Source organism: Conger conger, chromosome 1 (genome assembly GCF_963514075.1).
Source record: "Conger conger chromosome 1, fConCon1.1, whole genome shotgun sequence".
Classification (NCBI taxonomy): Eukaryota; Metazoa; Chordata; class Actinopteri; order Anguilliformes; family Congridae; genus Conger; species Conger conger.
In genome coordinates, this window is record NC_083760.1 from 83,066,048 (window position 1) to 83,092,929 (window position 26,882).

General features: G+C 42.6%; 1 protein-coding gene across 2 annotated transcripts; it reads left to right on the plus strand.

The window, feature by feature from the left end:
- The first annotated feature begins 699 nt into the window (after positions 1–699).
- On the plus strand, positions 700–22,657 carry hpn (hepsin). 2 transcript variants are annotated; one of them, XM_061253288.1, is made up of 12 exons: positions 700–749; positions 10,675–10,773; positions 11,397–11,438; positions 12,328–12,457; positions 13,466–13,585; positions 13,828–13,868; positions 14,554–14,719; positions 15,876–16,072; positions 17,834–17,929; positions 18,505–18,647; positions 18,903–19,067; positions 19,443–22,657. In XM_061253288.1, exons 1-12 carry the CDS (start codon positions 731–733, stop codon positions 19,485–19,487), a joined length of 1,263 nt encoding a protein of 420 aa, XP_061109272.1. In that variant the 5' UTR covers positions 700–730; the 3' UTR covers positions 19,488–22,657. The 2 variants fall into 2 exon arrangements, with proteins under 2 accessions (XP_061109272.1, XP_061109281.1); XM_061253297.1 differs by lacking the exon at positions 700–749 and adding an exon at positions 6,380–6,512.
- Positions 22,658–26,882: the final 4,225 nt, after the last annotated feature.

The window sequence follows — 26,882 nt, forward strand, 5'->3', positions numbered from 1 at the left end:
CCGCAACTTTATCACGAATTTTGATAAAGAGACTGATATCCTACGGATACACCTGTCGTGAGAAATACGTAAACGCTAAAGGTAAGTTAAGGAATTCGGTGCGAATCGCGCTGGGATCTAGTTTATTAAATTTGGTAAAGTTAAGAACTGATTTAAAGGGAAATGGTACATCTACAATCTAGTAAATATTTAAATTATCCCTATCAACAAATGCTGTTTGTATGCAATAAATATAATTATTAAATGTACAACTAGGTAAACTCCAGTTGGTTAATATTTTTATGTGCGATTTAGCGCTTCCACGTTGAAAGATTATGCTATTGATAACCACTGTATCACTGATTCATCCTAAACCTGGTATGCATTGTCTTACTGCTTTAGCCTACCTACCCGTGCCTCCCAGATTAATGTAGGCTACAGTCGTATTTAATAGTATTTATTTGGTTGAATTAATTTTTTTTTAAAGTATTAATGTCTCATTTTAAACATGTGGTTGAGGCGCTCTATTTGACATGTGCTCAAAACAACGTACTTTGCTTTACTGAAGTTTTAAAACATGTAAAAAAATAAATTAAAAAAAAGTATCTATTGTGTGTGCTAATTTGTGTGCGCGCGCGTATGTGTGTGCTTTACAGATTTGGCAACATCAGCAAGCCTCGCAACTTACTGGACACATTTTTTGGTGAAGTTTATTGAAAAAAAATTTTTTTTTTGAGCGAGAGAGAGAGAGATGGTAGAGAAAAAACACGGTGAGTGATCCACGTACATTTTTTAAGTGTTCTTCTGGTATCAGACAGATGAGTCGGGTGTTAAAGATTAATAGAACTGATGCGTGGTTACAGACACTTATCTGACTATGAGAGATTTTGTGGAATTTTCCTGATAGCTGCAGACGAAAAATAGGCCCACCCTAATGTAAACTAATCCAAAGTGAGACTGTGAGTGGGTGTCCAATGAAATGGCATTGAATGGAACGGTGAAAACCGCAAGTTTTGTCCCATCCCCCTCCACCCCAGAATTTCCCAATACCCTTCACTGTTTACCAAATGCCACTAAGTTTTGTCTTTGTTTGCATTTGGCCTGGTTGTCAAAAAACTGCCATTTTTGACTGTGATCGACTGTGATTTAATGTTATCGGTTGAGCCTTAGCCCTGGGTGGCACATAACCTAACTCTTTGGGCTATTCAGGCTGACCCCAACTAGGTCAAGATGATCACACCTACAAGGTCCAATCAGGAGCCAAAATAGAAACCTGGTCATGGTGACCTCATCAGACAAAAGTATATGCTTGGATTTAATTTCACATGTATGTTTGTTGCCATAGGTACAGTACTTCCAAAGCAATAATTTACATGATTTCAAAATTAACAACAAAAGCACCTGCATCAACTGCATACATATCTACACATACTCTTTTTCAAATTATTCTGAGAATGGACTAGTTAAAAAAAAAAGCTAATAAATAATTATTTACTGACAACAACAAAAACAACAATAATATTAATAATAATAATAATAATAATAATAAAATAACTTGAATTAGATCATTGAGAAGCATTGAGGGTGAGATGATCATTTGCAATACTTTCAATCAACAAAAATAATATGAAGCAAAAGAGAAGTACAGTAAGTAAGACAAGCTGAAAAGGTTAGAGCAGCATTTGCTTCTGAGAGAGGGCGTATACACAACTGAAACAAATCTTTAGGGGGCCATTTTTGAAGGGCGGGAATTGATGTAAAATGAGGATGGGGATGTCAAATGAGGATGTCTGTTGCTACGTAAAAGGATATTGATTGGAGAGGAAGAGAAAATTAACAGACATACACGCCTACTGGTACACAATGATGTAAAATCTAAAATCAAATAGTTTTCCAGGAAGTGGATGGAAAAAAGCATATTTCAGGTATTACAATTTTATTCATTTTTATGGAATTTGTACTGTAAGATTTTTGTTTGTGTTTGTATGGTTATGAAGAATTGACTAAATTGAGAAAAAAAATTTTTTTGATTTAAAGGCAGCAAGGAGTCAAATAAAGAAATATATATATAAGTCTTAGGTCAGACTTTGTATTGGGGACCCCAGTCTTGTAAGCCTGTGTGGTAATTGCCAGTGTTTCAAATGTGAATACAAATAGCATGTTAGCCTGCGCAACAGGACTTTATAAAACATAGCAGTGCTCTAATCACGTCTCACAGACCGAGAGGGTATGTGTGCCAAATGTATCACCTGTAATGAGTCCTATAGCCCAGTGGTAAAGGGCATCTAGAAGGTTAGGACTAGTAGAGGAGCATGCCTGTAAACAATGTCTTCATAGTCTAAAATGGATTACTCAATTACTCTTTTTCTGTAAAAAAACAGGAACAGATTTTTTATTTCTGTATAGAAGGACCAATTTTGACACTTTGTTTTCTCTGCGTTCAGAACAAGTTTAAGATTAATAAGGGTAATGGAAGAATGTTGCGAGAATGTTGCAACTGGCTGGCAGCAGACTGTATGGATTCAGTATAGCTATACAGAACAACATAATTAGCATGTAAATGAGTTTTATAGAAAATCAGGGATAGATCATGGAATCATTGATAAAGACAATAAACCCGATAGGCCCCAAGACTGATCCCTGGGGTACACCTTTTGCGATATGAAAAAAACAAAAACATTATGAATACAAATTCTTATTGATTATTGCCAAATTCTATTACAAAGTTTGACACTAAATTGAATTAATAATTAAATAATTAATGTAAATTTGGAGCCATAAGCAAGCTTCAGCATTTTAGCCAATGCAAAATAATTTATTTAATATTAAAGAATGATCCACAGGAGATCAACAGAAAGTGGAGCCCAATGCTTTCAGTTAGCCAATGCAGGCATTATATAATTTAATACAAGAGACTTGACCGTACTACATTTCCATATTTAAAAATTTTTCCCCTCATTTTCCCTTAGGTTATTATAGCTCCTTAATGATATAGTTGTCTGACTGGACCCTGATTGGAAGATTAACCCTTCTCTAGTATAGTAATAGAATAAATGAAACCATGCAAAGATGCTAGGGCACTTCTTGGCCAGAGTTTCACCCTTTCTCATAAACAGTAACATGTCTGACATGTGCTTACACTCCATATCAGTTTACAAGTACATCTTACTGCACAGGTGTCAGTTGGCTGCCTATCAGTTTCCTTATCTTTATGAGTCGGGTTGCAAAGATAATCTTCATAATGTTGGTATATGACTGAAGATAAGGCATGTAATTATATGCACACTAATTCCTCAAAAGTGTTTTTCTTTCTAATCTTTAATATTGTGATTGATGCAATGTCATCCAAAGTTTTGCTAGTAGTTTCGGTTTTGTTTGATCCTGATAATTATTTTCAACTTAACATTTTTTGACCCTGTAATTGTCTTTGCTCAAATATGGAAGAATGTTGGCTATGATACATCTGTGTGTCTTTATTACCACAATTGCAATGTGTGTAAAAAGAAAAAAAAAAAGCATTTTATGTGATGTGCCTCATACACAGGAAATTTAAATGATTGAATGTTGAGCTGTGTTTTGTTTTTGTTTTTCTGCGCCGGGTTTGTTTTACTCTTGACAATCTGATGTCAGCCTCAAAGGAATTTCAAACTGTGAGTCATTTCATGGGCCATCGCATCTGTATAGGGGGCAGCCTGTAGCCTAGTGGCTAGGGTACATGACTTTGACCTTTGGCCAAGCCCCAGTGTAGCCACGATAAGAACCGCACAGCTGTTGGGCCCTTGAGGAAGGCCCTTATGTCTGTATCCCTCCAGGGGGATTGGCCCCTGTGTAGTCCAATCAACTGTAAGTCACTTTGGATAAACGCATCAGCTAAATAATAAATGATCATTATCATAATTGGCTCGTTCTCCTGCGTTGGAATGCTTATTAAATGACATGATAATTGCAGAAGGGCAGGCTGGTTTGATGTGAATGAGACGTGTTGTTTGTGACGTAGTTCTCCTTTTGGGGGACTGCGGTGGCCTCAAAGTCAGCAGTAATGGGCCCCTCAAGGTCATGCTCTTCCTATTTTTGGCAGTGGTCCAGAGTGGCCTTCTCAAATCTTTGCTCAAGTGCGTTGGTGCCTTATTTCATATTTAATATTTATGACATAGGCGCAGCCTGCAGTGTATTGGGTAAGATGTGTGAGAGGGACCCAGAAGGTTGGTGGTTCAAGCCCTGTTGTAGCCACAATAAGTCTATGTGTGTGAAAACTAAAAACTTGGCACGAGTCACATACGCGATCCATTTCAGCATACAGTGACATGGTAATAGTGCTCCAATGTGGCATTGGGGTGGGGAAGCTATTGCTAACAAGCTACTATTGAGAGGAAGTGGCCGCTTTGTGAGTTTACGTTACTCTCAGTGATGCATTATCGGGGTGTGCGGCAGAACCTGCTCAAAACAGAAGGGAGGGGCTCTTTTCTTCAGAAATTAACTATTTAAATTCTTTACATTTTATAGTGGCTTGGTTTGTACTCCCTTGGTTAGATTTGTGGCTTCCTGGAAATTTGTATTTTACCCATGCGATTTGAGTGAAGTAGGAATCTAATGTTCAGTTTTTGTTGTGCTGCTTACAGAGCACATGCCACAGTTATGATTGAAGTAAGATTGAAATCACAGTTGTTAACTACCTGTTCGGGCAGGTACTAGCAGGTAATGTATTGTCATTTTTTTAATTAAAATGACATAGTAAATCAATCAAAACCTGCGCAAAACAGCAATTTACACTTGAAATTTCAGCATGTCTACCTAAATATACCTGACAAATATAGTAATAGTTATACGCATATACATTTGCTATGAGGCATATTTATATACCTCAGATTAACTGATGAATATAAATATACCTCAGTTAATTTGATCTCTCCTTCATACCGGACCAGTAACATCTGTTATTTCTGTTTGACGTCAGTTCAGTTTCAAGTGTTTGATATTATTGCAGCGTTATTCAAGCTTTCAAGTTTTTTTCAAAGTCTCTTTTCATGTTGAAGTGCTGACTACGGGAGCTAAGTATTTTCCACCGTCAGTCAGAAACCCCTTCAGTGAAGAACACATTTCATGGTTAATTGAAGCGTGAGTCACTGGTTACCCGAGCACAAGGTTCAGTTAAATATAATCTAAGTGACTCAAGGGCTGAATGGATGATTGTATTAATGCAGGGTTGGGTTGCTTTAATGACATTGTTCTTCTTGAGAAAATCACTGCAAGAACGCACAGAGCTCAATGTAGCACAATTTCATGTACTAGCTGAAGATGTAATGGACTGCTGATGTTTGTGTATCATCTCTCGCTCCCTTCCTGTTGTAGGGGGTGGGTGTGGGGTTTTGGAAATCTACAAAATAAATGAACTGCAGCATCAAACGGGTACATGCTTCATGTGTAGCCATGCAAGCATGAAGCAAGAACTTGACCTTCGCCCATTTTACGTTCATGGGTTTTATACAGACCCCGAGAGCTTAAGTTACTAATGACAAGAACAGGCCATTGAGTTCATCTAGACTCGCCATTTTCTGAGAACGGCAGAGAGAGAGGGAGAATCCAGCATTGTGTCTAGCCTGGTCTTGAAAGCAGGTGTCTCTGTATGAAATGCATTGATTTACAGTCTCACAATTGGGCACATGTGTGTGTCTGTGGTTTCAATTGAAGAGGTGCGTTTTCAGTGAGCAGACAATAATAATTCCAACCTCAGCTGTAGTTCACTTGTGAGATTTTCCTGAGCTGAGGTAAACAGGTTAGTGATATCACCACCTCAGCAATTGCTGTCATTTTCTGCATGGGCAGGTTTTACTGTACGTCTGATACGGGTTAGCTAGGCCCCTTGGAGCAGGGAGTTTGGTTTCTCCCGTCCTCTGACGTTACTAAAGGCTGCACGGAGAGGTCAGATTGGAATTGTCTTTTTGGGAAGGGAGGAGGGTGGTGCTTGTTTGAGGGCTGACTCCTCCTCAAAAAGCCAATTTATCTTTCAGTCGCTGCAAGGTTCGTTTCAGTCTAGCTCCGGTGAAACAATAGTGGCGTTTGTTCTCCCAGTAGCTGACTCCAGGAACCGAGCAGGCCAGAGAGCCACGAGGCTGCCGGGAATGAGCCGCCGCGGTGCAAAAGGTGAGCTGGGAATGGCCAAAGGAAGATGGTCCGGCTTTGTAAATACTCCCCCTTCCATGTCACCGTGCCCCGGGAGCCCTGGGAAAGGAACAAAAGCACATTAATCACCCAGGGGTCCGCTTGGAGCGGATGTGATTGTGGCGGGGGTGGAGGGTTTAGGAGCGTTTCCCTCACGCCAGATGTTTTAGTCCTCCTCTTGAGTACCCGCTTTCTCTCCACTCCTGGGGCTGACGTACGGCCTTTTCCTCAGACCGCTTCCCCCCACACCCCTGGCCCCTTAGCGTCCACGCCGCTGCTTCTTCATGCGTTAGATTGAATGCACTGCTCGCCTCACCTGTATGGCATGCCAGAGCAGAAGCCATACCTGCGCCTTTGAAAATTGAGGGTAACAGGTTGGTAAGCTACTTGCTCCGGGTTAATATTTAGTTTCATGTTGCTTTGTTGGCGTGTGTGTGTGTGAGAGTGTGAGTGTGTGTGTGTGTATGTGTCTAAGAAGATATCAATTCTAGTTGTAAATTCTAGTGCTAAATCAGTGAAATAGATATGTGGGGAGGCATCATACCCTATCCACACGACAGAAGAATTCAGACTTATTATTGTCGTTGTTCTTAGAACCGAAAATGAGCACGAGTAGGTAAGTTGGTTTGAATCCATTTCAAATGGCTGTTGTTTTGAAAGATAGGCATAACTTATAGTGGCTATTGATCCATTTAACAATATTACCTGTTACCATGTTCACTACAGTTGACAGTGTGTCAACCGTCTGTAATACCGTCTGAATATCGCATTTGCTCAATGATGTGTTGAATCGCTCTTGGCGTGATAACGGTGTTTTATCGGGCGGCAGTTCAATTCTCCTTAGCGTTGTGGATGCCCCTATGTCCAGAAAGGTGGGCCAATAACGCCCTTTCCCCAGCCACTGCCGGCTGACAAAACCTTTGTTGTTTCAGGGAATTCCAGTCTGCCTTTTCTTTTGTTTGTGCTTTTAATGTCTACCCCCCCTCCCTCCACCCCATGTGAATGAGGCACCTACTTACTCATTTTACAATCTGGAATGATCTGGAATGGGAAATAAAGATCCTCTTTATGTTCTTGGTGACAAAATAATTGACATTGATCATCGTTTCCTGTTCCCGCTACTGTTAATCTACGTTCTAGCACGTTAGTGCACCTTGGTTTGGCACTCTTTGTTTGGCACTCTTGGTTTCGCACTCTTGGTTTGGCAGTTGGTTTCTGGTGAACTGATATGGTTAACACGTATCTAGTTCTATCATCTTTGCATCAGCAGTTATTCATAATATAAGCAGTTTAGTGGCATACTTTGAAGTCAAGCCAGCGGTTACTCACTTTGTTGTGCAAGTAATCTGCGTTTTTTTGCTGGAAAATAAAAAAGAAATTCTTTTTTATTTCATTTCTAGCAACATGACTATAGCTTTGACCCTGGAAATGAGTGTGGTATGGTTTTGGAGCTGTTGTCCTACCTTACGCTGTAAGGGAAAGAACTGAAAGCATGGTTAATAAGGGAGTGAATGAACTTAAATGTACAATAGGTAATTTCGGACTTCTAACGGTCAAGAGAGGAATTGCAGCAACAAACACCTTCAGACCACAACACTGCACCCCTTCTCTGTGAACTTGCTGACGTTGAAACGCCATTGGCTGTGGCAATGTTCACCCAATGAGCTGGAATTACGATGTTTCGGTACAGAATCTTACCTATTGTACCTTTGACTGTTTGACGGTGAGCGGTTACTGAAGATCGTCGGTGGCCCTTTAGACACACAGGCCTGTTTGTTTGTGCGTGGTCACGGGATGCATGGCACGGTCTTTGTAATAGGCCCAGACTCCAGCCCTGCAGTGTGTCTTGGACAGACTGTTGAGTTAATGATCATACACAGGAGTGCTGCTGTGCCACAGCAGTGTCATTACGAGAGGATTGCAGTGAGAATTACATTCATCCCAAAGTGTGAGTGTGAGTGTGAGTGTGTGTGTGTGAACATGCTCGTACTGTATGCATATGTAAGTGCGCACCGGGATGTGTGTTTATGTGGGAATGCTTCAATGTCTGTGTTTTTGTGTGCATGTGTGTGTATGTGTACAGGCATGGCGTGTGTTTTTCAGTGTATTCACATTGGTGCTTGTGTGGATGTAAGTATTTATGTATGTATGTAAGTATGTATGTGTGTGTGTGTGTGTGTGTGTATGTGTTTATGTATGTGTGTCTATGCGTGTGTGGATTTAAGTGTTTATGTATGTACGTGCTATGTGTGTGTGGTTGTAAGTGTTTATGTACTGTATGTATGTATGCGTGTGTATGTATGCATATGTGTGTGTGTGTGTGTGTGTGAATGTAAGTGTTTATGTACTGTGTGTGAGTGTGTGTGTGTGTGTGTGTGTGTGTGTGAATGTAAGTGTTTATGTACTCTGTGTGTGTGAGTGTGTGTGTGTGTGTGTGAGAGAGAGTGTGTGTGTGTGGATGTGCCCCGTACCATGACAGAGAGAGGAAGCGCGATGCAGCGGTGGCTGCTTCCTGGCACTCACTCAGAACACAATAGCAGTTCTCCAGAGGTCTTCAGAGCCATGATAAAGCAAACAGGGGAAGGGAGAGAATGTGCGCTCTCCGCTCCGTGCCAGAAGCGCTTGTTAGCATAGCGGGGACCTTGACTGTGGCGTGGTACAAACATGTTTATACACTGAGGTGCAGGCCCTCATCACACAAGAATCCACGTCGTAATTCAGACTGGAATATTATTCTCTCTTTATTTTTCGGCTTGTTGTTGATGATGTTTGTGTCGTCCTCCCATAGCCTGTGTCAGTCTGTGTCATTTCACTCCACTTGGATAGCTAGAGATGGTACTACCCCCTTTCAAATACTAGAATGCTTCTGCTGCTTTTAGACAGTCACTGTGTGCTTGTTGTTGTTATTGTTGTTGTTATTCAGAGTGTTATGATTGGTTCATTTGAGCAGCTTATTGGCAGCACACTGTAGCCCCACCCATTATGTGGTTTTCATTCCCATCGCTGGTGAGCACCAGTTCTGATGGGCGCCAAAGATGGCTGCTGCTTCCTTCATTGCTATCGTTGGAACCGCAGAGTCAGTGCCAACAAACATCAATCACAAATATCCGATTAGAACATTAGAACTGAACATTCTCATGATGGTGTAAGAATCCCGATTGCTAATTGAAAGCATTGGACAGGTTCTAGAACACTGACTTTTGAGAAAACATTTTTCTTAAAAGGGAGTGAAATCATGCAAAGAAATCTCAACTCCGTTACAGACAAGGGTTTTGAACCTACGCTCATGCCGAAAGCCTTACACTGCTTATGTCTTTACAAGCCATGCATACAAATATACATGTCCTTGAGCGATTCAGCTTAAGTGGCTTGTTTGAGGGTGCAATGGCAGTGCCCCGCCTGGTAATCAGATCTCTGCATTACCTGTCCAGTTCCCTAACTGTAATGCCGTTCAGTGATCATAATGGTTCACATTTTTATAGTTTGCAGGTTCATTGAGGAGCTGCGTGCTGCTAAGACCCACACATTAGATGGCTGTTCTAGCTCTTCGCAAAGCTGTTCTTCACCATTTACATTGCCGTACATGTAGTGGAATAAGCATTATATAAATAATATAATAAATGATATGCTTTGTAGGAAATCAAAGAAATAGAATGAATAATAATAATTATATTAATAATCATAATAATATACTTCCGACCTTGCATTGTGATTGGCTGACTGACATTCAGGGGAGTGACGTTATCACACAATAAGTCAATCCTAACTTAGCAAAACCGATCCGTTATGTTTATGTAAATATTATATAAATAATAGAAGTTATAAGCTTTTGAGTGAATTTTGAAAAAAAAATAAAAAGAGGAAAACATTGAAACATTCCTTTGTGGTACAGGAAATGGTTTTTTTTTCTTTTCTGTTTTGGACTGTGACATTGTGATGCCCTCTTGAAAAGAACATGCGTGCTGCTGGACTGCAGTGGTGCCAGTCTTTAGGGGCAGGGGGCATGCCCATGTAGCTTCATCTAACGCTACTGTCCCCATATCCGCTGTCCATTGGCTGTGCTCTGGGATATAGTGACAGAACGCACAAGCCGGAGATCGAGCTGGTACCAACAGAGAAAGTTTGTTTTAGCTGTGCAGAAAAAAAGAAAGAAGGGTACAGGACATTGGACTATTGATCCGGTGCCCTCCGCTACCTGCATGCGGTCCTAAAGGCACTTCAGTCTGCCGTCGGTTCCTGGCCTTCTGCTCTGAAACAGGCTGCTCTGGGCGAGGTGATTGGCTGTGATGTCAGAGGTGACAGGCTGTGCTGTAAAGTGATTGGCGGTGATGTCTGAGGAACAGGCTGTGCCGTGAAGTGATTGGCTGTGATATCAGAGGTGACAGGCTGTGCTCTAAAGTGATTGGCTGTGATGTCAGAGGTGACAGGTTGTGCTGTTAAGTGATTGGCTGTGATGACAGGTGTGACTGATTGCCCTGTGAGAGGTCATTGGCTGTGTGATGTCACAGTCTGCTGTGCGCTCGGTCTCCTATACAGGAAGTCCCAGGATGGTGGTCCTGACCCCCTGCCGATTCGCCACCATCTTGCTGACTATGCTGCTCCTGGGGGGGATCGGAGTGGCTGTGTGGGCAGTTGGTGAGTCGTATTGTTATTATTATTCATAATAATAATATCATAATGTTTTATTGTTATTAGTATTCCTAATAATAAAGAACAATAAAACGTATTAGTAGAATACATAATAATAATAATAATAATAATAATAATAATACTAAATATATATATATATATATATATAATAGTTATTACCATAATTGAGCACTTTTCATGACATGATCAAAGCACTTTCTTATAAACTCAAAGCCCTGAGTTAACTATAAAACCACAGAGAACCCGCCCCACTGAGGAGGCTCCTCTTTGCGTCTGAATTTCATGTCACATCTGAACGTCTGTCCCTGTATCTTTACTGTCTTTAAAGAGTAATTACACCCCACATCAGTATACCTACCTCAATTTTATTTGAGTGAAATTGGATCTATTGTCGTAAACTTTCACGTGGTTATGTACCACAGTGACGCCATCCCTATCCACGCAAATGATGAACTCATGCCAAACTCACTTCGTCACTTCGTCGTAAGTCACTTCGATTTTAAACCGAAATGGATTCTCCTGTTGTTACTTCTGTTTGTTCACTTAAGTTCTGTTTAGTTCCGTTCTTCTTTCTCGCAAGGTTGTGAAATGTTGTATTTTCCCCGCAGTAACGTATCTGATCAAGGCAGAAGACACGGGTTTGTATGAGGGTAAGTGAACATAATTCTTCAGCCCCAGATTGGTTCCGGCGTACTGCACCGCGGGTTGAACTGTGGCGGCCTGTAGCCTAATGGCTAAGGTACAGACCGACTAAGGCCCTTAACCCCTGCTTAGTCTCACCAGTTGTAAGTCGCTATGGATACGTAACTGTACTGGGGATGGGCCAGAACCACCTAGATGGGCATGCACATTTGGCTGTTGTGGTCCAGCCAAGATAGATGTTTGGGGCCAGGATGCTATTTTTGGGGCCAGGATGCTATGCTTCTGTTTCCCCAACACTAATATAATAATAATAATAATAATAATAATAATAATAATAATAATAATAAACTTTATTTATGAAGCACATTTAAAACAACCATTGTTGACCAAAGTTAAATGAAATAAAATGAAATACATGTACATTATCTGGATTTCCCATTTATGTCTGACATAAAGGCCTCACTAAAAAGGTGGGTTTTTAACAAGGATTTAAAAACATCTATGTTTTGGGCAGATTTAATATGTGGCGGTAGGCTGTTCCACAACTTGGGGTCAGCTACCTCAAAGGCCCGGTCACCCCTCCTAGCTCTCCTCGGCATAGGGACATCCAAAAGTTGCTGATTGCATGATCTAAGTGATCTAGCTGGGGTATACATATTGAGGAGTTCAGACAAGTACGTAGGTGCTAGACCATTCATTGCCTTAAAAACAAATAATAAAATTTAAAAATTTAAGGCACTACACTAAGTAAGTGGATGTAATGCTAAATGAAGGTAATTTTAAAATGGCTGCTCTGAGCTCAGGGTACAGGTACACAAAGCGCTCCCGGGTGAGTGCACAGGGAGGGTTTTCCATCTTCGGCTCATTTCGGTTCTCTGCCGCCCCTCCTCCCCCCAGTCCAAGTGAACTCTGCCAACCTGCGGCTCACCGTGTTCGACTCCACCCAGGGCAGGTGGAGGTATGTCTGCTCCTCCAGTTCCAACCAGGTCCTGGCCAGCATCAGCTGTGAGGAGATGGGCTTTGTCAGGTAAGGCCCTCCCCTGGAGCCAGTACAGTGGATGTTGGATTAACGGAGCAACAGCCTCATGTCGTCATTCCCTTTAGAAATATCTATGGTTCAATAGCATTTCCCAGACTTCCGTTTGTAAATGAGAAAATTTGTAAATGAGAAAAGAGTAAAGTTAAATAAGACTAATTGCTACGGCTAAGTGCAACCTGTCGCACACTGAAAACATCAGGCACAGGGCTGTATCTGGCTGTATTTTCAGTTTCATGAAGTTATTTGAGTCATTGCTTTAGATTTCTTTGCTGGCTAATGGTAGCATTGACTAGCCAGGGAACCCTTCTCACGGAACCAACATGGCTGCTATGCTAGCTTTTTGCTCGCAAAATAATTATTTGGGTTAGAAAGTGGCATCAGAATTCAGTGGACCCAGTGCCACTTAAGAGAGAAACAAGTCCAGATGAAAACATCCAAGTATTAAATGCCAGCTTGAATCACAGAGGCAGTTATGTAGAAACCCCATTCATTTTTTTGATCTGGAAATCTATATATAGGCAAAGATTTTGCTCTGGGTTACTGTCAGTCAGACTTCCAAGGCCTGTAATGATACAAATTTTTCTCTTATTTTGTGTTGCATCACAGGGGAATCTTAAAGACAGGAGAACCTTAATGCCATGTTTTTAGTCTAATTTCAGCACTTTTTTATCTCCTTGTCCCAATTTATGTCTGTTTGCGTCCACCCCCCTTTTGAACAGCTTCGGACAGTTTCTGTGAGTTTCTTGTCAAAACCTGTCATCAGTCAAACAGCCACACAGCCTCACATAGTCAGTGGGGAAAAGGTGTGTAGCCTGTGCCATCAGACTAACCAGAGGAGGGCACTAGTATGTGCCAGGACTCTGGTATCACACTGTGGGGCCCATCCACGTGAGAACAGGAACAGTACTTTAGCAGAACGAGGCACGCTGCATTGGCTGAGTTTCGGCCATTTTGAACATTGTTGAATTTTATGTGAACACCGTGCCTCCTTCACAGGGCATTGAACTACTCAGTGTCCACCATCCCGGACGGCAGCAAAGACTCCGAGGACTTCTTCTGCGTGAACGCCAAGGAGATCGTACATGGAAGGAAGATTAAGGAGTTCCTCCTGCCTTGGTAAAAACTTGTGTGGGAGGGAGATGGATGCATTGCATCGTGAAACCCCGAGATTCCGATTCCGAGATTATCGCTGTTCAGTCTCAGTTTTCCTAATTGGAAGTCAGAAACTGCCCACTGGCGAGATGCCTTGAATGCACCATTTTTAGCTTTTAGCTCCGCCTTCCATACTTCACTTCCTATGTAAACTGGCCTATAGGAGTGCGTACTGAACACTCTCATTCTCCTGCTCTGTTCTACAGCAACTGTGCAAGTGGGGAAGTTCTGACTGTGATTTGCCAAGGTGAGCACTTGTGATTTATGGTTATTTGCTCTGTCCGCCTGCTGTGTTCAGTATTGGTGATGTGTTCAGTATGGGGGCGATTTGATATATCGCCCATCCTGAAACAAAGGTTCAGATTTGCTGTATTGGTAGCTCAGTCTCTCCCCTCCCACATCTCCCTCTGTCCCTTTTCCATCTCGCCGTGTCTCTTTCTCTTCTCCTCTCTCTGTCTCTCCCTTTCTTTCTCCCTTGTCTGGCTCTCTCCTCCTTCCATCCCTCCCTGTCTCTCACTTTCTGCTGCCGCCGCTCCCTCCTAGTCTCAGGACAGTCAGATTTGAATGCACCCTTCTGTAACTGCCGTTTGGGAGCTGCCCTTTACAGCAGTAGTGATGGGCCAAACCAAGGATGTGCCAGCTTTGGCATGCTTAAGTTCCAACACTAGTTCATGTTTGACTTCTTAAGTTTGTTAATGTGATTTTTAGAAGATTTTGGTCCCGAAAGGTTGCCTGGTTTATCAGTCTGCACTGCACTGTCCACTGCAAGCCTGGTACACAAGGCTACTTCTTCAATAATTATTTATCTCTCCCCCAATCTCTCTCTCCCTCCCTCTCTCACTCTCCCCCTCTCCCTCCCTCTCCCCCTCCCCCCTTCACTCTCTCTCTCGCTCTCTCTCTCTCCCCCTCACTCTCTCTCTCCCCACCTGCAGACTGTGGCCGTCGCAGCCTGACGGAGGACAGGATTGTGGGGGGTGAGGAGTCTAAGCTGGGGCGCTGGCCCTGGCAGGTCAGTCTGCAGTATGACGGGGCTCACCAGTGCGGGGGCTCCATCATCTCTGACCGCTGGATCGTGAGCGCCGCGCACTGCTTCCCTGAGTGAGTCAACATCCCTGACAGACAACAACATAAAGTCCAAGATAGTCAACACTCGTGCACTTCTATACATATACATCCCTGACAAACGATAGCATAAAGTCCAAGATAGTCAACACTCGTGCACTTCTATACATATACATCCCTGACAAACGATAGCATAAAGTCCAAGATAGTCAACACTCATGCACTTCTATACATATACATCCCTAACAAACAAGAACATAAAGTCCAAGATAGTCAACACTCATGCACTTCTATACATATACATCCCTGACAAACGATAGCATAAAGTCCAAGATAGTCAACACTCGTGCACTTCTATACATATACATCCCTGACAAACGATAGCATAAAGTCCAAGATAGTGAACACTCATGCACTTCTATACATATACATCCCTGACAAACGACAGCATAAAGTCCAAGATAGTCAACACTCATGCACTTTTATACATATACATCCCTGACAAACGACAGCATAAAGTCCAAGATAGTCAACACTCATGCACTTCTATACATATACATCCTTGACAAACGACAGCATAAAGTCCAAGATAGTCAACACTCTATAGCAGTGCGCCTCTGATCCTGATCCTTCAGAAATTTGTGCCCCCTTCTGCTTTTTACTAGCCTGGTTATTGAAGCGATCTGTTCTTTAAGCAAAAAAATTGAGTAACGCTAATGGATGACTCCTGATGGTTGTTATTATATTGTACATGAAAGGGTGTCCTCTGGGCTAATGTGACTGAATCAGCTGTGATGTATTCAGCCAGTTAGCTTTCCCACCCCTGTAAGTGTGTTTCACTGTTTTAGCTTGCTTGTTGCTTGCCTGTGATTTATTTTTGAAGGTAAGAACAAATATTGCATTGATTTACAGTGTATTATAACAGCCAAATAATTGTCAACTTTTGTTCTCTTGGCGTTTTCCACAGCAACCATTTTTTGTTTGCCGCCCGCTAGCTACCTTTTAAAATCACTAGCTAACGTTCATGATGAACATTCAAAAGTTTGAATATGTTGGCGAACGTTAGCTAACATTAGCAACATATTCAAACTTTTTTCTGTTCACCACTAACGTAAGCTGACGTTCACCGCCATAGTAAAACTTTTGCCAAACGTTAGCCGCCTCGAACGCACGTCTGGTCTTGCCCTGGCAGGAGGTACCACCACGTGGCACGCTGGCGTGTGCTGCTGGGCTCCATCTACAAGACGGCCACGCACAAGAGCGTGCACGTGGCCGAGGTTCAGACCGTGGTGTTCCACAGCAGCTACCTGCCCTTCATCGACCCCACCATCGATGACAACAGCCGTGATATCGCCATCCTGGCCCTCACCCACCCCCTTCAGTTCACCGGTGAGGAGCCGGGCGGGGGTTTTTGGGGGTTGGCTGGGGAGGAGGGATGTTTGGAGAGCCAGAGATTCTGCAGATTTTACCTTCATATCAGCTACCATTATTACATTATTGGCATTTGGCAGACACTCTTATCCAGAGCGACATACAGTTGATTAGACTAAGCAGGAGACAATCCTCTCCTGGAGCAGTTAAGTTAAGGACCTTGCTCAAGGGCTGTGCAGATCTTATTGTGGCTACACCCAGATTAGAACCTCCGACCTTGTGTGTCCCAGTCATTTACATTAACCACTACGCTACAGGCTACCACTACGCTAGAGGCTACCACTACGCTAGAGGCTACCACTACGCTACAGGCTACCACTACGCTACAGGCTACCACTACGCTAGAGGCAGCTGCAATGATGCATTGTGTGGTGCGGAGGAACTCTGCTCCACGTCCTGGAATTTGCTGCTACAAATGCGTGACATCACCTGATTTCACAAATTACCCGCTTGGTTCAGATAATAAGCTAATTACTGAATTCAGGTGAGGTAGCAAATACCTGCCGAAACTGCGGCCCACAGCACGTGGAGTTGAGCAGCGCTGGTGCAATGTTAAGTCAACTCATCAATCATACTCACGTTTCTGTGTCTGAAAACGAACTGAATATTTGTCCTGGTGTCCTCTTCTCTCTTTGCAAAAACAAACCAGTCTGCCGTTATGTAAATTCACCAATGACAGGACAAGCGCTGGGAGCAGTAAGAGAACTTTGGCCTCTTGTTTCAGGCCTTTCTCTGTTAAAACCGCTCAACCTGTCAACCGCACTTGCCTAACACAGGAAGGAGTGATTTACATACAGTATTGTCAAAATCAACAAAAGCAACAACTGCTGTTTTAATTGGTGTATTCGACCATAATATGCCTGGGATTTTAGCTTTCATTTTTCTCTTGTCTTTTGTTGAGAATTGTAACAGTGATTGAAAATGTTCCCAAGGTGGAGCTCTGCTTTTCAGCACTTTGTGTGTCCAGCATAAACATTCTCATGGTGATTTGTTCAGAAATGTTCTACCTGCTGCAGAAGATAATATCACCCCCAAAGCTTCAAAAAGGGTGTGGTTACTTCCCTTGTCCTGGGCCTTTGGTCTTTACCCTGAGATCCACAGCATAACTGCCCCCTCTACTGTCTGGCCATGGATCATACTTTTTTTAATGAAAAGGCTATATGTATATATTGTATTTAACCCTTGTGTTGTCAAAAATGACCCCCCACTATGTTTAACAGGAGAGAAAACACCCTAAATTATATTTTTTCAACTGATGAGTGATGACTTCAAATTTGTGATGAGTGACAGGTTGTTTCTTCATGCAAAATAGATTTGGGGTTTAAAATTCAATTAAGCTGCTATATTTTAGCGGTTTAGTGAAGCGGGTTATTTTTTTACCCTTACGACAAAGTATACAGAACACTACACAAGGGCTACATGTGTATATATATGTATATGCATCAAATATACCTCTATATATGTATAAAAAAGCATGATTTGAGTTTGAGGATAAAAGTCCTCCAACCTCAACCTGGAATCAATGAAAGTTGGACTCACAAGTATTTCCTGAGGTAATATGACCGCATCTGCAGGGTTGTTCCCTCCTGGGACGTTTGGTTGTGTCAGCTGTGGGCTCTGCCGCTTTCAAAGCCGTCGTTCGAGGTGACATTGCATTGTTGTCCACACGGCGGCGATGTTGCTTCCACGGTCTCACACTCGCTCTGTTCCCTCTCCCAGACTACATCCAGCCGGTGTGCCTGCCCACCCATGGCCAGCGCTTGGTGGAGGGGAAGATGGGGGCTGTGACTGGCTGGGGAAACACCGAATATTACGGTAATCTTTCTGCATACCGACATGTTCATTAAGCAAAGCACAGTGTGTGACTGGATGAGTGAAACCCTTCCCCTTCCCAAAAAGAGCAGCGCCACACTGGACTTCCTGGAGATTCGTCATTGTCCCCTCCCTCCCTGTTTTCGAAAGACTTTTGTCCCGGTACACTGGGCGAGCACGGCTCTGCCAGAGTGTTCCAGTGCTCAGGGTAAACAGAAGAGGATCCGCTCTGCTCGAATGGCATAACCTTTTACTCATTTTAATGCCCGCCCATTGCGCGATTCGTGTAATTGTACCCACAAAATACAGTGCTCGATTCCTCTGTCTCTCTCTCTCTCTCTCTCTTTCTCATTTCAGTTTATTTTCAGTTTCAAGGTACCGTTGGCATGGCGTTTTGCAGTGTCACCACAGCACAAATGACATCGCTAGACTTTGTGAATTGATATTCAGTAGTATGGTAAATGGATACACTTCTGCAGTTTTTAGCTGCTGTTTTGGCTGCCAGTGAAGATGCTGGCGGAAAAAACGCTGTAGCGCTGTGTGTGGAAAGATCTAATCTGTGTCTCTCTGTCTCTCAGGCCATTCCCCAGATATTCTACACGAGGCCTACGTTCCCATCATCAGCGACGCCGTCTGCACCTCCCCTGAGTACTACGACAGTCAGGTCACCAACACCATGTTCTGCGCGGGCTACGAGAAAGGGGTCATTGACGCCTGCCAGGTCACCAAGCATCTTACGCACCGTGATACGCACCATGTTCCTCGTTAACTTAATAACACGCCATGTATTAGCGTCAAACTCCGGTCCTGGAGAGGTGTGGTATCTTTAAGTCAGCAATCAGAATTAATGGTGAATGCTGAAGCTTGACCGCTGCATTCAGCAGGCGTGAGAACTGCGGTAGTGGAAATGAAATGGTTGAGAAGCAGAGCACTTTAAGCCGCGTTAACATTGCGCGTTGCGTGTGGCGTGTTGCAGGGGGACAGCGGCGGACCGTTCGTGTCTGAGGACACGCTGTCGAAGACCAGCCGCTACCGCCTGCTGGGGGTGGTGAGCTGGGGCACGGGCTGTGCCCAGGCCAAGAAGCCTGGCGTCTACACCAAGGTGTCCAGGTTCCTGCCCTGGATCTCCGCTGCTATGAGGGTAAGGAGGGGAGAGCCCGGTTCTGATCCGGTTCTGACGCGGTTCCGTTACTCTGCGCTAAACATGGTCTACCGCAGCGGTTCCCTGCAACCTCAGAGCTGTTAAAGCTGTTAATTTTGTGCTTTAATTAGGACTTTTAGTCTTCATGGCATGAATAGCCATTTCTGACGTAATCTGAGGGTAAGAGGGTACATAATCCCTCTCCACATGAAAAGCTCTGTATTAAGAAGGTTGGAACGCAAACCAAGATACAGAAGTATGATGTAGGAAACCACTGATCTACTGAGTGACAGAGCAAGTGAATGTATGAATGAATGAATGAACGAATGAATGAACAATCTTTTTTTCTTCTTCTTCCCCTCCTCCACCCCACAGAACTACGAGAACATGCCAGGTGTTCACAAAATGGCCCGGGCGTGAATATTTGAGGCAGCGTCTTTTTTTGTTGCTGCCAAGGGGACTTGAGTGGACATGTCAGAAAAACTCCTCCACTTCCCTCTCCCAAGGAACTTTTGTCTTTCCCCATCTGACAATCCCAGCACCCAAAGAGGTGAATAAGGGGACACCGATTATCCCCAAGTGATTTTTTGTACTAAAAGGAAAGTTAAGATTTGTAATATTTTTATATTACAAATAATATTAACTTGTTGACTGTTAAACATAGCCACAGCCTTAGGATTGTCTGCTATCATCATCTGACTGAAGTGTCTCACTTTAAGTGTTCTTCCTTTTCAAGCTTATGTTTATCCATTTTCTTGTTATTGATGCTGTAATTTTGGATGCCTGTTGAATGTATCATTTATGATAGCTGGCTCTCCCTCACCCCGTAGTGCACCAATTTGGCCCGTGCCAAGGTTTGTGTACTTATAGACTTCCTGTTGATTTTATGTATAGTTATGTACGTTTTTTTTTTTTAAAGAGTGACACATCGAAAGAAGCTAAAATAGAATTTGTAATGACTTTTGGTGCTTTGACAGAGGAGTAGTTTTTAGAGGAGTCTGCAGGCTTCAGCTTTGAAGATGTTATATTTTATGAAAAGTATATAATCTGAAAAATGGTAAGTTGATGTATGATGGTTAACGGCAGCCCGAAACTCAGTGCTTTGTAAATGACTAATTTCTCAATGCATTTTCAGATATAGAAAACTATGAAAGACAAACCTTATCACATATGACATGGTTCTGCCTTTTAGATTATTATGTACCTGTGAAGTGAAGTTGTTTATGTGAAGCTATCGTATGAAGGTATCCTAACAGAGTTCCGCTACCCAGCAGTGTGAGGGGTAATGACCTCGCTTGGAGCAAGATTTAGCCATCCATGGTGCACTTTGTCCTTTGAATAATTTGCCTTTTTTTGTTTTGGTTACTTGTGCAACATTAATCAATGTGGTGTGCTGAAGCAGATCAGCAAACACAGGCAGGGTCACGCATGAAATAACACAGCTGAGCAGATGTGTGTCGCTGAGACTGAATGCGATGCGAAGCGATGCGATTACACACCATTGTTGTAAAGGGCTAAATGTGGTAATGCCTTGAGCCAGATACACCATTTGTGAGGGCAAAGTATATTGTGGTGACATTTAATCTGGGACCTGGATACAAAATGGCTCCATGGTATGGGATGAAACCGGATTAGTTTTTTTATCTTAAGAAAGTTATTTCCCTTTCTCGTTCTTGCACTTTCCCCGCCTTTCCAGTTTCTCAGTAAATGTCCTCAGTAGGATTGAAGATAATTCTGTGAAAATCTTCACACTGGGTATTGCTAATCATGATGCTATGTTGCCCACAGCCTCGCCCTTGTATTTCTTTTAATTGACACTATGTGTTATATTTAACTTAATTTATGCAGCTGTCTATATGTAGCCTACACAAGCAAACACAATTTGCAGTGGGCTGTAAGCAAAGTAGTCCTGAGATCAGAGCAAGAGCTGGAGCATCATTTCTCTCTTTTTTATTAAAAGGCACCATGGAAACAGACCTTTGTTTCTCTTCATTTCTGTGTCTCAGTGGTCAGTAGTGCCTTGCCTTGCTCCACGCACAAACACAAATGTCTATACCTTCGGGTACCTTAGTATTCAATATGTTGTTTGTTTATGTTGGCTGTGTTTTGATAACTCGAGGTTTTTGTAACCTGCTACACATTTAGAATAAGATCAGAGTCCAGTCCTTGGTCCTTTTCTATTCTGTCAACTGCCAGAATCTGTTTATACTAGCCTAGTTATTATATACACTCAGTGAGCACTTTATTACTTTTATCAGTGAGACTTTTTTTTTTTCTTCTGCTGCTGTAGCCTATCCACTTAAGATGTTTGATGCATTGTGTGTTCAGAGATGCTCTTCTTCACACCACTGTTGTAATGTCTGGTTATTCCCTTCTCCTCTGACCTCATTAACAAGGCGTTTTTTCCTGCAGAACTGCTGCTTACTGGATGTTTTTTTGTTTTTCGCATCATTCTCTGCAAACTCTAGAGACTGTTGTGTGTGAAAAGCCAGGGAGATCAGCAGATATCCCAACCACCCTGCCTGGCACAAGCAATCATTCCACGGTCAAAGTCACTTAGATCCCATTTCTTCCCCATTCTGACATTTGGTCTGAAAAACAGCTGAACCTCTTGTCTGCATGCTTTTATGCCTTTATTGATTGGCTGATTAAATATTTGCATTAACAAGCTAGTGTACAGGTCTACCTAATAAAGTGCTCAGTGAGTGTAGCAGGCAATGTCATTGTGGAACAGGTGATTGACAGAATTGAGGCCCTTAGGATGGTGTGGATCCATGTTTTTGGTGAGAGAGAGAACTCTTTCTATTAGCTGGCTCTGGAGGGAGGGTGTCAGAAATCCATGACATTAACTCATCTCACACGCTTTCGCAGTGGGAAATGCAAGCTGCTGAATACGAACGTTACGGATGTTTGAATCAGTGTTTTTTTTATTCAGCGTAGCTTACCTTAGCTTAGCTTGTGACATGATACTAAGTACACAACCGGTCAGACACGAGATGCAGTGAGTCTAACCACAGACTGACCCGTTGATGTGGGCTGATCAATCCGGTGTGAGGCTGCCTGTTGCCTTGAGAACGGGTTTGAAGTAGCCACGCACCAGGGTCCTCTGCGGTAGCTTATACCTGGTAGAAAAAGGCAAGGTACTTTTAAGTGCTGCTTTTCCATTCACTGTGAATGGAGATTCATCTTCCTTGTGAACCATTTTATTGTTGTGGCAACCTTGATGTTTGTTAGTGTTTTTATTCAGTGAAATGGAGTTAGCGTTTATAGTCCCTGTATTTCTTTTGGTTTCTGTTGACACACATTAATTGGCACTAACCACTTGGCGTTGAGTATGTCTGATTTCTCTGTCAGCGATTGTCTGCCACATCCAGCAGCTTGCACTTTTCCCCTGGCTGTGGGTCTTCATTCCACTTTATTGACAAGAACTCAGAACTTGTGTGAATGTATGTAAGTTGTCTGTATTCACAGAGATTAAGACATGCATAGAACTGGCTCGCGCCTTATAATTCGTTGGCAATTATATATATTCTTTGTTCTATTCAGCTCAAGGAAATTATTGTATGTGTGAATACTGGTATATCATTGTACTGAACTGAAATAAACTTTTAATTTAAGTTGTGTCATTTCCACCGACTGTATTATGTCACTGTTTCTCCTGTCAGCAGGATGCTGTTAAACAGGTTGTTAGTAAGTTCCCGCATCTCATCTGAGAATAGTGCTTCCTCATTACATTACATTACATTACATGGCATTTAGCAGAGGCTCTTATCCAGAGTGACGTACGACGAAGTGCAGATCAAATACAAGTACAAGTGCGAAGAGGACCTGAGAGGACAGTACACTTCCGAGTTCTAGTGTGACCATACAGATACAATCGGAACCCTTGAAGAATACATCAACTTCCAAACTAGCATACCACAGTTGGCAGCTAGAATACCCAGAGTACAACAGTACAATACAATAACTAATACAAAAAACAAAAATATATCTATACTGTGCCATTACAGTCTATGGCATATACAGTCAGGTCCATAAATATTGGGACATCGGCACAATTATCATCTTTTTGGCTCTATATACCACCACAATTGATTTGAAATGAAACAAACAAGATAAGCTTTAACTGCAGAATTTCAGCTTTAATTTGAGGGTATTTACATCCAAATCAGGTGAACAGTGTAGGAATTACAACAGTTTGTTTATGTGCCTCCCACTTTTTAAGGGACCAAAAGTAATGGGACAAACTAACAATCATAAATCAAACTTTCACTTTTTAATACTTGGTTGCAAATCCTTTGCAGTCAATTACAGCCTGAAGTCTGGAACGCATAGACATCACCAGACGCTGGGTTTCATCCCTGGTGATGCTCTGCTCGGCCTCTACTGCAACTGTCTTCAGTTCCTGCTTGTTCTTGGGGCATTTTCCCTTCAGCTTTGTCTTCAGCAAGTGAAATGCATGTTCAATCGGATTCAGGTCAGGTGATTGACTTGGCCATTGCATAACATTCCACTTCTTTGCCTTAAAAAACTCTTTGGTTGCTTTTGCAGTATGCTTCGGGTCATTGTCCATCTGCACTCTGAAGCGCCGTCCAATGAGTTCTGAAGCATTTGGCTGAATATGAGCGGATAATATTGCCCGAAACACTTCAGAATTCATCCTGCTGCTTTTGTCAGCAGTCACATCATCAATAAATACAAGGGAACCAGTTCCATTGGGAGCCATACATGCACACGCCATGACACTACCACCACCATGCTTCACGGATGAGGTGGTATGTTTTGGATCATGAGCAGTTCCTTTTCTTCTCCATACTCTTCTCTTCCCATCATTCTGATACAAGTTGATCTTTGTCTCATCTGTCCATAGGATGTTGTTCCAGAACTGTAAAGGCTTTTTTAGATGTTGTTTGGCAAACTCTAATCTGGTCTTCCTGTTTTTGAGGCTCACCAATGGTTTACATCTTGTGGTGAACCCTCTGTATTCACTCTGGTGAAGTCTTGTCTTGATTGTTGACTTTGACACACATACACCTACCTCCTGGAGAGTGTCCTTGACCTGGCCAACTGTTGTGAAGGGGTTTTTCTTCACCAGGGAAAGAATTCTTCTGTCATCCACCACAGTTGTTTTCCGTGGTCTTCCGGGTCTTTTGGTGTTGCTGAGCTCACCGGTGCGTTCTTTCTTTTTAAGAATGTTCCAAACAGTTGATTTGGCCACACCTAATGTTTTTGCTATCTCTCTGATGGGTTTGTTTAGATTTTTCAACCTAATGATGGCTTGCTTCACTGATAGTGACAGCTCTTTGGATCTCATATTGAGAGTTGACAGCAACAGATTCCAAATGCAAATAGCACACTTGAAATGAACTCTAGACCTTTTATCTGCTCCTTGTAAATGAGATAATGAGGGAATAACACATATCTGGCCATGGAACAGCTGAGCAGCCAATTGTCCCATTACTTTTGGTCCCTTAAAAAGTGTCAGGCACATATAGAAACTGTTGTAATTCCTACACCGTTCACCTGATTTGGAAGTAAATACCCTCAAATTAAAGCTGAAAGTCTGCAGTTAAAGCACATCTTGTTTGCTTAATTTCAAATCCATTGTGGTGGTGTATAGAGCCAAAAAGAGGAGAATTGTGTCGATGTCCCAATATTTATGGACCTGACTGTATAAGGCTAATCATGGTGGTGAGTTAGGGAGGGAAAGGTATAGCCTGAAGAGATGAGTCTTCAGTCTGCGCTTGAAAGAGGTCAGGGACTCTGCTGTTCTGACATCCACCGGGAGGTCATTCCACCACCGTGGGACCAGGACAGACAGCAGTCGTGAGCGAGAAGTGCAGGTGTGGCGAGGGGGGGGCGCCAGACGGCACGGTCCTCATGGTTTTAAAGGTTGATCAAGCCTAAATAATAAAATCTAATGTGAGATTTGAATGTCAAAAAGTGTACACAAAATGTGTGATTTTGTTCTGTTGGGAAAGAATCAATGCTGAATCAATATTTTACTGGTATTCTTTTAAAGAAATATGAAAGCTCTTCCCTCAACCCCCTATTTTGTATGTTGTATAGTAAAATAATATATCAAAATTGCTCCCCAGTTTGCCATCACAATTGTACCCATTCTGTTCCCTTCTCCCCTGGTCACCCTACTGCTCACTTGAGCCTACTGCTGGTCAGGGTGGGCCAGGCAAGGCAAGGCCACACCCAGATATAGCCCCCAGCCCTACTTCAGAAGGACCATTGGTGTGAGCACTTTAAGCTGTTAGCTCAATAATACATGTAATAAGAATGTTCTTAACTGGGGATTCTAATAATGGTGTAACAACCACTACTGGTAATTGAAAGCAATGGAGTTCTAGAACACTGCAAATTAAATGGAAAAAACTGAAACTGTTTAGATGGATGGGTGGGCCTGTAGTGTAGAGGTGAAGGTAAATGACTGGGACTCGCAAGGTCGGTGGTTCTAATCCCGGTGTAGCCACAATAAGATCCGTACAGCCGTTGGGCCCTTGAGCAAGGCCTTTAACTCTGCATTGCTCCAGGGGAGGATTGTCTCCTGCTTAGTCTAATCAACTGCACGTTGCTCTGGATAAGAGCGTCTGCCAAATGCCAATAATGTAATGTAATGGTTAAGCGACTAGATAAAGTCACACAGTCTCAGTGTTCTCAGCCATTTACACAGAGAGTGAGTTACTCTTATGCTCCACCTCCACCTATGCCCCTGGCGAGTCGTGATATAAAGCACAAAAAACATTTACAAAACGAGGAATTTAATAACAGAAAGAAAACTTCATTTGAACAAACATGGAACCCAGGCAGCACCGTTGTGTGTTCAGAGATGCTCCTCTGCATACCACTGTTGTAATATGTGGTTATTTGCATTACTGTCACCTTCCTGTCAGCTTTGACCAGTCTGGCCCTTCTCCTCTGACATCTCTCATTAACAAGGCGTTTCTGTCTGCAGAACTCCTGCTCACTGGATTTTTTTGTTTTTTTGCACCATTCTTTGCAAACTCTAGAGACTAGTGTGCATGAGAATCCCAGGAGATCATCTGAGATACTCAAACCACCTTGTCTGCCACCAACAATCATTCCACAGTCAAAGTCACTAAGATCAAATTTTTTTCTCCATTCTTATGGTTAATGTAAACATTAACTGAAGCTCCTGACCCATATCTTCATGATTGCATGCATTGCACTGCTGCCACACAATTAGATAATGACTAGATAATTGCATATATATATATATATATACATACACTCTGCTCTGGATGAATGGATGAATGGGTCTGTTGAATGTAATGTGATGGATCTAATGTGCTCCAGTGTGGTGTTCAGTGTGAAAGAGTCATTGTGTTTAGCAGCTGGCCGCCATGGGGACCGTGGAGACAGGACGCCCCCAGGCAACGGGTGCACAGTAGGCTTCTGTGTTCCGCCTTCAGGCGGGACCCCTCTATCAGCGCAACGTCTCAGTGTGACCCCAGGGGTCAGAAGCGTCGCTTCAGAAAGAGTTCATGTTAAAAGCTGAGACAGATCTATGGTTTAAATTCCCTGCTATCTTTGCCTGGTTCATATTTTTTCCAAAATAATTCCCATTCTCCTCTTCCACATCTTCCCCCTCTATATACCCCATATTCCCCTATCCCAAAAATAAATACATGTTATTAATACATTTTCCTGCACAGTGTGGGTATTCAGTGTTTATGACTAAAGGGAAGAGGGCGAGAACATTTAAACCCAATCCACCTTTCCAAATAGATCAGCCTATTACAATACAATGGTGGGTGTGTCAGGTTCTGTGTTTTTCTGTGAGTG